This window comes from Mirounga angustirostris, unplaced genomic scaffold (assembly GCF_029215605.1).
Source record: "Mirounga angustirostris isolate CCGP_5_RB_7025 unplaced genomic scaffold, mMirAng1.0.hap1 SCAF_16, whole genome shotgun sequence".
NCBI lineage: Eukaryota > Metazoa > Chordata > Mammalia > Carnivora > Phocidae > Mirounga > Mirounga angustirostris.
This window is the reverse complement of record NW_026991724.1, coordinates 240,981-256,026: the sequence shown is the minus strand read 5'-3', so window position 1 is coordinate 256,026 and position 15,046 is coordinate 240,981. Positions and strand designations below refer to the sequence as shown.

General features: G+C 50.1%; 1 protein-coding gene across 12 annotated transcripts in view; it reads right to left on the bottom strand.

The window, feature by feature from the left end:
• Positions 1–15,046, bottom strand: part of FANCA (FA complementation group A) — a 59,530-nt gene that overhangs the window by 40,588 nt on the left and 3,896 nt on the right. For 10 of the 12 annotated variants that reach the window (XR_008507268.2, XR_010408309.1, XR_008507269.2 and 7 more), the window contains 10 exons: positions 14,826–14,921; positions 13,425–13,498; positions 8,718–8,830; positions 7,148–7,227; positions 6,579–6,612; positions 5,885–5,951; positions 2,889–3,001; positions 1,622–1,698; positions 1,166–1,307; positions 773–906 (listed from right to left, as the gene is read on the bottom strand). Coding sequence is in view for 8 of the 12 variants with exons in the window: in XM_045890518.3 (XP_045746474.2) it covers positions 773–906; positions 1,166–1,307; positions 1,622–1,698; positions 2,889–3,001; positions 5,885–5,951; positions 6,579–6,612; positions 7,148–7,227; positions 8,718–8,830; positions 13,425–13,498; positions 14,826–14,921 (930 nt within the window). In the remaining 4 variants the exon portion in view is untranslated. Of the gene's footprint in view, positions 1–772; positions 957–1,165; positions 1,308–1,621; positions 1,699–2,888; positions 3,002–5,884; positions 5,952–6,578; positions 6,613–7,147; positions 7,228–8,717; positions 8,831–13,424; positions 13,499–14,825; positions 14,922–15,046 lie in introns of those variants that run through there. The other 2 variants (XM_064581894.1, XR_008507270.2) reach the window with 2 other exon arrangements.

The window sequence follows — 15,046 nt, the reverse complement described above, 5'->3', positions numbered from 1 at the left end:
ACTCAGCAAATCCCAGGCCCGGGGGACACCTGGTTGGCCCCAATCACTTGGACGCAGCTCCTGGCAGACAGAGACCACATGCGGACACAGGACACAGGGCAGCTCTGATGACCACCCAGGGTACCCCGGCTGTGGACACTGCCAGAGCCCTGTGCACATCCAGCACGTGCCCCTGGGCCGACAGCCCACTGCTGCGAACACAGGGCTGACGGGAAAAGTAAAGAAAACACCATGGCCACCCGTCTACCAACAGCCCAGGCCGGCAGAGGCTGGGCCAAGTCAGGCTTCCACCGGTGCAGCCGCCCTCCAAACTGGAGGAAGGTGGGCTCCCCACAAGGAAGCAACAATTACAGAACCCACAGAGTGCCAGGAAAACCCAAAAGCTCCACAAAGAGACAACTTTTTACACGACAGCTTTCCACACCCAAGCTTCAGAGAGGACGTCTGGAAGATGCCTCCTCAGAAGCGGGACCCTGCAGGTCTGTGAACAGCAACACAGACGGGGCAAGAACATGGACGTGGCGCCAACAGAGAGGCGGCCCCGGGCAGCTGAGAAGCGCTCCTCTGGGCGCACCACATCGTGCAGGAGCAACAGCCTGACGGCACGCCCTGACCAGAGACCCCATCGGGCAGGCGCGGGGCAACGACGGGAGGGCCAAACCCTGGACAGGGCAGCACGGGGCTCCGCGCGGAGGCCGAGAGGAAAAGACCTGACCACGGAAGGCGTTTGTTCCTAGGATGGAGGGGAGGGGGGAGGGGGGGAGGAGCTCACCTGGAACCAGTCTGAGTAGGATGGGAACACAGAGGGGCCCTCCAGCGCAGCCTGACGCACCACCAGGAACGCGGTGACCATGCTGTCCAGGTTGCAGCTCTCGAACGCACGGGCCAGCAATTGGGCCACCCAGTCTAGGAGGGAACAACCCATCAGAGCTGGCAGACGAGGACCTGCGTGCAAGCTGCTGGGGGTAGGGCACGCCAGTTAGGAGGCTAGGTCACGAACGCCCAGAGCAGCCCCACGCCGACGACGGGAGGCGGACGAAGGCACAGACGAGAAGACACAGGGCACCATCTGGGCGGTGAGAGGAGCAGCGACCCCCGCCTGCAAGCTCACCCACAAATAGCAGGACATGCACGCACGCGCCACGGGGTGCCCACCCAAGTGCACCTTTAACCAGCTGCTGCGCCTCAGGTAAGCAGATCACCAGTGTAGACACACAGGAGAGCACGTGCTGCCAGTTCACCTCGCGTGTCTCCAGAACTTCTTGTAAGTGGCCAAGCAACTCCTCTGGACGCAGTACCGCGAAGAGCTGAAACAAGTTCCCCAACTTGGCTGTCGAAAACAAGCCGCTCATTGGGCAGCTGGATCCTCACCCCCAACCCACTTCAGGGACGCTTCTGCCTCTGTCCTCAGGGCCAGTGTGGGCAGGAGGGTTCTCGTTTCAAGGAGAAGGTGTTCTGCCCAAGTGGTAAGTTCCTTCTCTGGGCCCCCCATGGTCTAGGCGGGAGCGGCTGTGTCTGCGGAGCCCGCCGGCCTTACTCTCCGTGGACGGGGGGCCACAGAGCCCCGTGGCAAGTGCCACCCAGCGCGGGAGCACAGGGCAGAATGCCGCCCGACACCCACCCTGCGGTACAGGCTGGTTAGCAAAGGGTGGGTCTTCGCGAAGCTCCAATCTCTCTGCATTTGAACAGCATCAGAAACTTCATTCAGGAATAAAAACAGACAAAAACGTCAAGTCAGTCATAATGAAAAGCTATCTTTTGTTTCGGTGTCAAAAAAACTACCTTGTTTCAATTTGCATTTTTTCGATTATTAGCAAACATTTCTGTTTGTGAACCGTTTTCTGCTATCAAGTGTGTCTTTGGCCCAGTTCCCTGCTGCTAACCCTTTACCATATTTGCTGTATTTTCTTATCCATCAATTCTATTTTAATTTTGCTGCTTTTCAACTTTAACGGTGGGTAAGCAATCAGCGAGGATGCTGCTGGAAGGGTGTCTGGCTGGAGGGGGCACCAGCTCCTGCCCAAGCCCCTCACAGAGTGCGACACAGCACGTGCCCGAAGCTTCCCTCGTGCTGTGTGAGGACCCTGCCCAGGGACACAATGCTGCACACAGAGAAGGCTCGGTGGGCATGGTGTTCGTTTCAGTCCCCAAGGAACAGTGAAGTCTTGCAAACACCGTCACTGAATGGATGGTGACATCAACCCAAGGACACTCGTGGGTACGTGACATGGCAACGAGCACTTCTGAGAAGAACCTGTAAGTACAGCTGACCCTTGAACAACACAGATTTGAAATGTGTGGGTCCACTTACATGCGGTTTTTGCCTAATAAATACAATACAGTTCTGTCAATGTACTCTCTTCCTTATGGTGTCTGAATGTCATTTTCTTTTCTCCAGCTTACTTCAATGTAAGTACACAGTATATGTCACGTGCAAAATACGTGTTAATCAAGGGTTTCTTACCAGAAGGCTGTTAGTAGCTACATTTGGGAAAGTCGAAAAGCTACATGCAGATTTTCACCTGCACAGGGTGTCAGGGTCCCTAACCCCCACATCATTCAAGGATCAACTGTGCGTAAGAAAATGCTTATGATAGATGATTTCTTATAACAGAATCTAGGAACACAGTCTGATAACTAGATTTTCAAAATCTATTGAGAAAACACCACAAGAAAAGTTTCACGTTATTTCTATTCTGATGATGCTATGGGTGACAGTTCTTCCCATACTTCGTTAATTCTGAATTTTCTTTATGAGAACGTGTAACTTTCGAACGAAAGGATATTTGACGATAACGTGTCCTCGAGTCTCGTGCTGTCTCAGAGCACTAACATTTGGGGCCCACGCTCCTGGGAGGGAGGCAAACAAGCCGGATCCTGGAACCCACCTCTCAGCACAGGCTTGTGAGTTAGCACCTGAGTCAGAGTATGACTGAAAAATCTCTTTGGCACATCTGCTGAAACCGCTGCGCCATACGTGCATCCACAGAACACGCCAAACCTGCAAAACCCAGCATCAACAGGTCCAGCAGCGCCGAGAGCATCGCATGCACATCCCCAAAGTTTGTCAAAGGCTACTGTCCAGCAAGGTTGCATGGCCCCAAGGCCCCCAACTCGCAGTTCATGGGGGTGCACTGGCTGGCCCTTCCCATAACGCTAAAGCCCCCGCTCAGCCAGGCCACTGTGCCACAGACTTGAAAAGTCCAGCGGCGCTGGGTGGCCCCGGCAGGGAAGCATCTGCCTTTGGCTCGGGTCCTGATCTCAGGATCCTGGGATCGAGTCCCACATCGGGCTCCCTGCTCAGCAGGAAGCCTGCTTCTCCCTCTCCTCCCAGCTTGAGCTCTCTCTGGAAGGAAGGACGGAAGGAAGGAAGGAAGGGAGGAAGAGAGGAAGGAAGGGAGGGAGGGAGGGAGGGAGGAAGGAAGGAGGGAGTAAAGGAGGGAGGGAGGGAGGGAGGAAGGAAGGAGGGAGTAAAGGAGGGAGGGAGGGAGGGAGGAAGGAGGGAGTAAAGGAGGGAGGGAGGGAGGAAGTTCAAAGAAGGGCAAGTCGCATAAGAAAGGAGCTGCCCTGGGGCGCCTGGGTGGCTCAGTCCTTAAGCGTCTGCCTTCAGCTCAGGTCATGATCTCAGGGTCCTGGGATCGAGTACCACATCGGGCTCCCTGCTCAGCAGGGAGCCTACTTCTCCCTCTCCTCCCAGCTTGAGCTCTCTCTTGAAGGAAGGACGGAAGGAAGGAAGGAAGGACGGAAGGACGGGAGGACGGGAGGACGGGAGGACGGGAGGACGGGAGGGAGGGAGGACGGGAGGGAGGGAGGGAGGGAGGAAGGAAGGAAGGAAGGAAGGAAGGAAGGAAGGAAGGAAGGAGGGAGTGAAGGAGGGAGGGAGGGAGGGAGGAAATTCAAAGAAGGGCAAGTCGCATAAGAAAGGTGCTGCCCTGGGGCGCCTGGGTGGCTCAGTCCTTAAGCGTCTGCCTTCAGCTCAGGTCATGATCTAAGGGTCCTGGGATCGAGCCCGCATCGGGCTCCCTGCTCGGCGGGGAGCCTGCTTCTCCCTCTCCCACTCCCCCGCTTGTGTTCCCTCTCTCGCTGTGTCTCTCTCTGTCAAATAAATAAAAATCTTAAAAAAAAAAAAAAAAGAAATGAGCTGCCCATGGAGTAGGGAAGCGGAAAGAGAAGGCTGGGTCAGTCCACAGCAACGTGCAAACCTCACAAAGCCTCAGTCTGTCCATCTGTGAAATGGGGATCAGGAGCAGCAGGGCAACAGCCAGGCTGGCCCAAAGCACCTGGCATGCACAGGCACTGAGATGCAGCAATGGTTCCTGAAGCCAAGGACATCCCGTGCCAGGGCAGGGACTAAGGATAGTGGGCAGGACATCACTGATGGGGCAGGAGGGATGAAGGGTGTTGGGGCTGCCTGACAGCGGGGCCCTGGGGGCACTTCAGTGCACCAGGGTCAGTCACTGAAGCTCTACCCAATTCCTCAGGGAGAAGAGCCTCCATCACACGTGCCATGAGGAGACACCGGGCAGGAAGGGCGGCCATGGGCGCTGCTAGCCTTCCTGGGGGACAGACCCGGGATGCAAACCCCATGTGCCAGGAAGGCTGGCCATCCAGACCAGGGTGCGGTGGGGGCAGTGCCTGGTTTTATTGGAAATACTGGCAACTAATTAAGAAACTTAGGGCGCCTGGGTGGTTCAGTCATTAAGCGTCTGCCTTCGGCTCAGGTCATGATTCCAGGGTCCTGGGATCGAGCCCCGCATCGGGCTCCCTGCTCGGCAGGAGGCCTGCTTCTCCCTCTCCCACTCCCCCTGCTTGTGTTCCCCTCTCTCGCTGTGTCTCTCTCTGTCAAATAAATGAAATCTTTAAAAATTTAAAAAAAAAAAAAAAAGAAAGAAACTTAAAAAGGGGCACCTGGGTGGCTTAGTCAGTTAGGCGTCCGACTCTTGGTTTCAGCTCAGGTCATGATCTCAGGGTCATGAGAATGAGCCCCGAGTCGGGCTCTGCGCTCAGTAGGGAGTCTGCTTGGGACTCTCTCTCCCTCTCCCTCTGCCCCTCTCCCCCCGCTCCCTCTCTCTAGTAGATCAATCTTAAAAAAAAAAAAAAAAAGGAAATTTAAAAAGAAACAAATACATCTATAGTCATTCTCTGACTCTCAGACATCAGTTCAAGTAATCCAATCAGGCATGTTATAAAAATGCATAAAATTTAGAGAACAGCAATGTTGTATACAGTTTAAGTGAAGTACTGAATTATACAGCACGTGTGAAGATCACTAAAGCAACTGGAATACAGGCAGTCGGCGGCAAAACAATGAGAGATCGAAGGGATGTGCAAGGCCTGGGAATGCTGGAAAACTCTCCTGGATTTCCAGGAAAGAACTAGCTTCCAGGTCAGCCTCACCCACATTACTCTGAAGCAAACCCGACCCCCCCAACAACCAGTCCTAACGTGTACCTCCACAGAGCCGTGCAGAGAGAAAGCTGATGTGGCAAAATCGTGAGCACGGGTGAGTGTGAGAGCCAGCCTTGGCGAGCAGAGAGAAGGCTCAGGGGGAAGAGAGGGCATGCGGTGCAGGCAGGAGGACAGACCAGACCGTGAGAAGGTCATTCCAGGGGTGCCCTGGGTGGGAATCTGGGCTCACACGAGTGCAGACCCCCAGGCGACAGAGGATTCATGCAGAAGAGGGCCAGTCGGCCTCCTGCCTCATCTTCAGAAGGAGCAGCGGACCAGAGGACTCCTAGGGCTCTCCAGCAGGTGTCCTCAAAGGATACTGTCCCAGTGGCAGAGAGCATCTGCAGGACGCAGCTGCTGATACTTCACCTAGGACCTTCAAGATAGTAGGCACCACCCCCTAAGCATGCCCAGCAGGCCTGCCCCCAGGACGTACCAGCTCTTCACTGCCCTGTACGCTGGGGATTCATCCTGCAGCCCGGTGGCCAAAGCCTCGAGAGCGACTGACAACAGATAATGGGAACAGAAAACACATCAGCTCAGCCTCACAATCCATCAAAAATGATCCCCAGGGGCGCCTGGGTGGCTCAGTCGTTGAGCATCTGCCTTCAGCTCAGGTCATAATCCCAGGGTCCTGGGATCGAGCCCCGCGTCGGGCTCCCTGCTCAGCGGGGAGTCTGCTTCTCCCTCTCCCACTCCCCCTGCTTGTGTTCCCTCTCTAGCTGTCTCTCTCTGTGTGTCAAATAAATAGTAAAATCTTTAAAAAGAAGACCCCTGACCAGCTATCACTGGACAAACCAGGTAATGAGTCTTTGGGAAAGGAAAGCTCCCCAATTTCCAAGTCACAGACCTCATCAGCCTCCCATGCCCTCCAAGGGTACAAGTCCTCCAAGCATCCCAACGGTACCAAAGACCTAAGCCTTTTAAATCAATCAAAACTCGGAGACCGTAAAATGCTTCCCTAACTACAGCTCTGGACAGTAAACGCAAAGCCACCAAGAACTGAAAGCCAGGAGAAACGGCAGAGGGTAAGTTCCGGCGAATACTTGAAGATGAAAGGCAGGAAACCTTGAGAATCCCTGATAAGCAAACTAGCTGTTGCAGTCTGGGGTTTGGAGCAGACGACTCACACATCAGCATCCTCTGAAGCACGGCCATGGCGAGCTGTCAAAGCAGAACACAGGGCACAGTTACTCACTTCTGTGTGCCGCCCAACAACGCTAGCAGTCACCCTACAGGAAAATGAGACAGTGTCTCCACACAATACCCTGACAGTGGGGAGACCCGAGAGAGTGAAAAGGCAGACTTTCTGCCAGGATCCGCCGTGATCCCCAGGACCTCTCTCAGCGTGGCCCAGGGTCCCGGCCGCCTCCTGCTGGCCTCCCACGGCCCCACCGTCCCACGGCTCACGGGGTCAGCACAGAGGAGTTCTACAGGTAAAAAGCTCTCCGATTCTGGGCCATGGTGAAGGCTTTCACCCTCAAGAACTCTGGAAACCAGAATATGGCAGGAGATATTCCTGCTTTGTTCCATTCCCTCACGTCTGCTGGACACAGGGAATAATAGTACTCAGGGAGCACCTCAGGAAAATAACAAGTGTCCCATCAAAGCTTATAGACGAATGTGGGGTCACTGGTCCAAGAGCTTCCAATTTCGTCACGGGCCAATTTCAGACACTCCATTTGACTTTTCTTCTTACCTGGGCCATCTGTGCAGGCTCCACACTTCTCAGATCCGAGTTTTTCTGAAATCCTCTCAAAACAAACAACTGCACAAAATCTGAAAACCACAAAACCCAAGTATTTACATGCACTGTGGTCTCCAAACAGCTGTGGATCATGCAGGGGCCCTGCTTCCCAGCAACACGTCAGTTCATCCTGCTCTGCACCCCACACATGAGCCTTCACTGGCCCAACCAACCAAAACCCCTCCTGAACCAGACTTTGCTTCTTGTCACTGTATTTTAAAGGGAAATACTCATAATCAATCAAGTTTATGGGAAGGATATTTTCTTAAAACAAAGTAGCAACTGGGGCGCCTGCTGCCTCAGTCGGTTAAGCGTGTGACTCTTGATCTCAGGGTTGTTACGTCTGAGCCCCACGCTGGGTGTAAAGATCACTTAAAAAAAAAAAACAAAACTATTATCTAAGGTTTTCACGTGGATTGTCTATCCAGCCAATCTCCTAAACGAATAATGTAAGGACTGTTCTAAAAGGACCCGGAAGCATTACATTCTGGGGAACAAGTCAGGAAATAGACTCCTACACCTCCTGAAAAGATAAAGATTTTCTGTCTCATCTTCAATTTAAACTTAAACTCTCTTGAGTCTAGACTTAGGAATTCATAAGGAGCTCACATCCATCACCAAGAAAGTTTTAGGAAAAAGGAACACATCTTTTGCAATGTAAAAAATCTCATATGCTACCTGTATGGAACATTCCACTTCTCATCTAATTTTTTATTTGTAAATTTCATTCTTCAGACATGACTGGCAACGGCCAGGATCTGCTGCCTCAGAGACGAGCCAGGGACAGGGCCCACTCTAAGGGAAAGGTGCCCAGAGAAACAAGTGTGATAAGAGGACAGCCACGCTGAGCTGCTGCCCAGGCCAGCACAGCAACCCTGCGCTCACCCCGAGTCTGACGTTTACATCAGGCCGGGAGCTCAGCACACTTGCCAGAGTTCCTACTTTGCTTTTCCTGGGTACCTTTTAAAATAACCACTTAGAACTGAACCCACAAAAAGTTAGTGACCTCAGGCCCACCCACCTTACAAGTAACAGGTGCCCGCTGTCTCCCCCTCGCTTGTGAGCTTCCCCAGCTCACTGCACCCCTCCTTTTCTGGGATCTGAAAGTAACACATTCCTGTGACTTGACTTCTTCCTGTGAATGCCCTGAATCTGCACCTCCAATCAACATGGCTTTGGAGGTTTTCACTTCCCCAAAGTGGGAGCTCGGATGCTGAGGAAGCTACCCGCCAACCCCATGTGGGTAGCATGTGCCTACTAATTCAGCAGGTCATAACCAGCATATTTTAAACACTCCAGCTGTAGGGCCCCAAACACAATGGGTCAACAGACTGACTTTATCAAAGCCTGCACACCATTCAAGGGTAAGCAGGCCCACACAGCAGGTCCAGGTAGAGATGGTTCCATTCCAAATCCCCATGCTAGGGGTGTGGGGCTGTCCTGTTCCCACAGACTCTTGCAGCAGAAAGCATTCCCACGGACCTAAACGTTGCCTGTGAACCTGCCCCTGTTGTGAACTTACCAGAAAGCATAGCCCTGGCGATGTCAGTGTGCTGAGTGGACGCTTCCATCTGCTCACACAGAACGCACAGGTCCTTGAAGAGCCACGCAACCGTGGCCTGCGTGTCAGCATGACTAGGGACAAAGCACACAGCTCACCCTGGGCTCACCATCGTCCCATATGTATCAGGCCCTTTTCTTCCACACGCACTTCACTAGGAAGCTTGGGCACTGAGAACCAGCTGGGAGCCACCTGAGCCGTCCCCAGAAGTCACGACAGGGCCCGCTGACCCAGAAGACCTGGCTGCTACTGACATTAAAAATAATCATTTTCGGGGCGCCTGGGTGGCTCAGTTGGTTAAGCGACTGCCTTCGGCTCAGGTCATGATCCTGGAGTCCCTGGATCGAGTCCCGCATTGGGGTCCCTGCTCGGCAGGGAGTCTGCTTCTCCCTCTGACCCTCCCCCCTCTCATGTGCTTGCTCTCTCTCATTCTCTCTCAAATAAATAAATTTAAAAAATCTTTAAAAAAAAAATAATCATTTTCATGGGACACCTGCGTGGTTCAGTCATTGAGTGTCTGCCTTCGGCTCAGGTCATGGTCCCAGGGTCCTGGGATCGAGCCCTGCATCAGGCTCCCTGCTCTGTGGGAAGCCTGCCTCTCTCTCTCCCACTCCCCCTGCTTATGTTCCCTCTCTCGCTGTGTCTCTCTCTGTCAAATAAATAAACAAAATCTTAAAAAAAAAAAAGCAATCATTTTCAAAAAGCGTATATGGAATAGCTTACTACTACTCGGGGAAAAAAGAAAGTTCAGTAAGAGTAAAACAATCAGGGCCACCTGGGTGGCTCAGTCGGCTGAGCGATTGCCTTCGGCTCAGGTCATGATCCTAGAGTCCTGGGATCAAGTCCCACATCGGGCTCCGTGCTCAGTGGGGAGCCTGCTTCTCCCTCTGACCCTCCCCCCTCTCGTGTGCTCTCTCTCTCTCTCAAATAAATAAAATCTTTTAAAAAAAAAAGGTAAAATATTCAGAAACAAATAAAACAGTAGCAGCCTGAGGCGACAGACTGTCATCAAGGGCATCAGCCATGCAGAACAACCTGGGGAGGTTGGATCTGGAAAGAGAAGCAGGGGATCTCACCTGGCGACTTGCGCTGTTCTGGGGACTAACGACATCTGGGACCTTTTCCTGTGCTTGGCCTCATGTGTATCCTCTTTGGACAAATGTCTGTTGAAATCCTTGGTCCATTTTTAATTGAATTATTTGCTTTTATTGTTGCGCTACAAGAGTTCTTTACTCTAGATACTAGATTATCAGATATGTGATTTGCAATTAATGTCTCCCATTCTGTGCATGGTCATTTCATGGTCTTAAGTGTTGACACACACACAAGTTTTAAAACTTGATGAAGCATAATTTTCCTTCTACATTTTCTTCTGTTGCATGAGTTTTAGGCATCTTGTCCAGGAAACAATTGCCTAATCCAAGCTCATGCAGACGTAACCCTACGTTTTCTTCTAGAGGTTTTATGGCTTTAGCTCTTACACTGAGATCTTAGATGCACTGTGACTTAGTTGCTATGTGTGGTGTGAAGCAGGGGTCCAACCTCATTCTTTGCATGTACATGTCCAGTTGTCCCAATACCATTTGTTGAATGGACCATTTTCCCCTCCATTCAATGGTCTTGGCACCCTTGTCAAAAATCAATTGACAGGGGCGCCTGGGTAGCTCAGTGGGTTGAGCATCTGACTCTTGGTTTTGGCTCAGGTCATGATCTCAGGGTCTTGAGGTCGAGCCCCGCATCGGGCTCTGCGCTCAGCGTGGAGTCTGCTTGGGACTCTCTATCTCCCTCTGCCCCTTCTGCTCATGCTCTCGCTCTCTAAAATAAATAAATAAATCTTTAAAAAAAATATTCAGGGTTTACATCTGTACTAGAAATGCTATTCTAGGGCGCCTGGGTGGCTCAGTCGTTAAGCATCTGCCTTCGGCTCAGGTCATGATCCCAGGGTCCTGGGATCGAGCCCCACGTCGGGCTCCCTGCTTGGAGGGAAGGCTGCTTCTCCCTCTCCCACTCCCCCTGCTGTGTTCCCTCTCACTGTGTCTCTCTCTGTCAAATAAATAAAATCTTTAGGGCGCCTGGGTGGCTCAGTTGGTTAAGCGACTGCCTTCGGCTCAGGTCATGATCCTGGAGTCCCGGGATCGAGTCCCGCATTGGGCTCCCTGCTCGGCAGGGAGTCTGCTTCTCCCTCTGACCGCCCCCCTCATGTGCTCTCTCTCATTCTCTCTCTCAAATACATAAATAAAATCTTAAAAATAAATAAATAGATAAATAGATAAATAAAATCTTAAAAAAAAAAAAAATGCTATTCCACTGCTCTAGGTCTACCCTTAGGCCAGCTCTGTAATAAGTTCGGAAAACAGGACCTGTGAATCCCCCAATGTTGTTCTCTGAAGAATTTTGGGCTATTCAGGGTCCCTTGCATCTCCAGTTCAGTATCAGAATCAGCTTGTCAATGTATGTAAAAAAGCCGAGTTAGATTCTGATGGAGATTATACTGCATGCATAAATCAGTTTGGCAGGGATACTGCTATCCTAACAATATTAAGTGTTCCAATCCATGAACATGGAATGTCTATTTCTTTAGCTCTTAATTTCTCTTAATTATGTTTTATAGTTTCTGGTGTACAAGTCTTGCACTTCTTTTATTTTATTCCTAATTTATTAATTTCAATGTTGTTGTTTTTTAAAGATTTTATTTATTTGAGAGAGAATGAGAGAGAGCACATGAGAGGGGAGAGGGTCAGAGGGAGAAGCAGACTCCCTGCCGAGCAGGGAGCCCTATGCGGGACTCGATCCAGGGACTCCAGGATCATGACCCGAGCCGAAGGCAGTCGCCCAACCAACTGAGCCACCCAGGCGCCCTCAATGTTCTTTTAAATGAAAAATTTTTTTTTAAGTTTGGTTTATGTAAATCATCTCTATACCCAAGTTGGGGCTCGAACTCATGACCCCGAGATCAAGAGTCACAGGCTCTTCGGACGGAGCCAGCCAAGTGCCCCAAATGAAATTTTAACTTCCTTTTCAGATTGTTGTTATTGTATAAAAACACCACTGACTTTTGCATATTGAGGTTGTTTCCTGCAACCTTGCTAAACTTGCTAATTAGCTCTAATATCTTTCAGTGTGGGTTCCTTAGGGTATTCAATATGCAAGATGATGTCCTCTGCAAATAGTTTTACTTTTTCCATTCCGATCTGGATGCCTTTTGTAACCCCCCTATGCCTAGTGAGTGCACAGGTCAGGAAATACGTTTTCCATAGTTAGATCTGTCAATCTTCTCTAAGTCCTGGGGCTTTTATCATAGTTAGGCCTTTCCCTCTCCAAGATTATAGAAACATCTTCCACGATTTCTTCTAGTACTTTCATAATTTCATTTTTCCCCCTTTGATTCACCTAGACTTGTTGTGCTATAAGGTGAAGATCCAACTTTTCAAATCCAGATGTGACCCACACCTCACAAGGCCACTGGTTTCAACACAGCCTTTTCAACTGTGCTTCAGGGTCCCCCAAACTAGACACCCAATTGTTCCTGGCCAGATGACAAATATACAAATCCCGGCTTTCTGTCTGGCTGGGGAAGGAGCAATGCCTGGCTGCCGAGAGCGCGGCAGGCAAAGCTCCAAACGCCTCTTCTGTGTGCTTTCAGACATACTGAGTCCCTCTCCTTCACCTTCCATTAGAAGTGCTCGGCACTCCCATCCTGTGGTCTTCCAGAAACAGAGTGAGCAGCCGCACCTGCTGGCTTAGGGCAAGTCTATCTCAGGTGTCCTAAGTCATTTACCACAGATCTATCTGCCTTCTGCTTCCAAACCTTTGCTTCTCCTAGCTCTTCTCCTACACTTGCCCTCTTTAGGGGGTTATCTTTATATAAAGTCACTCAGCCACCCACTGAGCCACCCAGGCACCTAATTTTTTAAAATATTTTATTACAGGGGGGCGCCTGGGTGGCTCAGTTGGTTAAGCAACTGCCTTCGGCTCAGGTCATGATCCTGGAGTCCCGGGATCGAGTCCCACATCGGGCTCCAGTCCCACATCGGGCTCCCTGCTCAGTGGGGTGTCTGCTTCTCCCTCTGACCCTTCCCCTCTCATGCTCTCTGTCTCCCATTCTCTCTCTCAGATAAATAAATAAAATCTTTAAAAAATAAAATAAAATATTTTATTACAAGAGCACCTGGCTGGCTTAGGTAGTAGAGCGTGTGACTCTTGATCTCAGGGTTGTGAGTTTAAGTCCCGAGCTGGGTATAGACATTACTTAAAAATAAAATCTTAAAAAAAAAAATTTATCCCCTGATATATCTTTTTTTTTTTTTTTAATATTTTGTTTATTTATTTGACAGAGAGAGAGCACAAGCAAGGGGAGAAGCAGACTCCTGAGTAGGGAGCCCGATGCGGGGCTTGATCTCAGGACCCCGAGATCATGACCTGAGCTGAAGGCAGACGCTTCACCGACTGAGCCCCCAAGCGCCCCTCCCACGATATATCTTATACAAAGAAAACATTACCAAGTTTGTGCATGACAAAGACTTTGATTATAACAATTGTTCTCTTTAAATAATGAAGTAAGAGTTTCAGTGATTTTGGCTTTGATATATAAGTAAGTCATAAAGGCTAAATTACAAAAAATAAATCCTGTAATACTATGATTATGTTAAAGCATCATTGGTACACTACCTTTCCAACAGCTCCTGGAGGCTCACAAGGTTTTGTACGTGAAGATGCCACACAGCTTCAAGCAACAAAGAACTCTGAAGAAAGTAAGAGCGCTATGAGTCCTCCGTGCACACATTTTCCTACGAAATTACCGGAGTAACAGGCACGGCTTCCAACACATCGTTGATCCCTTTGGCTTCAGACACTCACCATTACCACCCTTCATCTCCTCATGCCCCAGCACCCTGCCCAGCCTCTAGTGTAACCTGCTTCTAGGACTTTCTCCACTGTGGCCAATACGAGATTCCAAAATAGAGACTGGACATGTCAATCTCTTCTCTTCTTTGGACCCTTTAGTGGCTCTTCGCAGCTTTCAGAGCAAACTTGAGATTCTTGGACGCAGCACAGGATAGTTGTAACCTGGTTTCTGTCTCCTATCCCAGCAAGGTCCCCCCTCCTGCAGCAGACAGCCTTCCTCCTGCCCCCAGGACATCCTGCTCACGGCTCCTGTGTCCCACAGCCTACTTTGTCCTGCCCTCCTCCACACTGCACGCAGCTGCCAGCTCTCCGAGCCTTTCCTAGCCACCAGTCACGCAGCTGTCCACTCTCCACCACAGCTCACGGGCATTCGGCTGCCCCTCCCTCCAGCTAGACAGCTGTGAGCACAGGGACCCCATCAAGTGCTGACACATCTGTAGACATGTATGTAACGTATGCCGGATAAAAGAATGGGGGGGAACCACGAATGCACCATCACCTGGGTTTTTTCTGTCCCTCTTCTATATTCTTACTAATAACAATGTAATAACCAGTTACCTTGAGTTCTTTCAACTATTCAAAAATCTGTAAACCTACTGAATTCAAAATGCCTCAAAAAAGGGGCGCCTGGGGGGCTCAGTCGTTAAGCATCTGCCGTTGACTCAGGTCATGATCCCAGGGTCCTGGGATCGAGCCCCGCATCGTATCGGGCTCCCTGCCCGGCGGGAAGCCTGCTTCTCCCTCTGCCACTCCCCCTGCTTGTGTTCCCTCTCTCGCTGTGTCTCTCTCTGTCAAATAAATAAAATCTTAAAAAAAAAAAAAAAAAGCTTCAAAAAAGAAGAAAAATAATTTTTAAATTATAATTTTCTAGTTTATCATACTACCCTGGAAAATTGTTCATAATTATACCTAAGAAGAGAAAACATGTTTCTGTGGTCCATTCTAATAAATATTACTAATAATGGGTGAATACTGACAAATATGGAAATTGAAGATACCTCTTTCCCACCCACAGGGGCATATGCTGAATGGTTCTCTCCCTGCCCCATGATTAATGAGATGCTTGGTGGAATCCCTAAAGAACATGCTGGGACTCTGCTGTCTCCGCGCAACAGAACACTGCTTGAGAAACCCCAAGAGTCAGAGTTGCAATGTCAAACTTACCCGTACTTCCCATAGTTCTTGACAGAAGGAGAAACGAGAGAACATACTATGGGCTAATAAATACTGAGCCACCTCCAATAAAGAAGACATTTTCTTCTGAAAAGAGAGATTAAATCTTATAAAAAAAAAAAAAGCAAATACCTGAAACAATATTAAAGAAATGTCCTATTTTCCTAAATAGCTTAAAAGTAATGAGTAACCACCATTAGCTCATGGCCTGC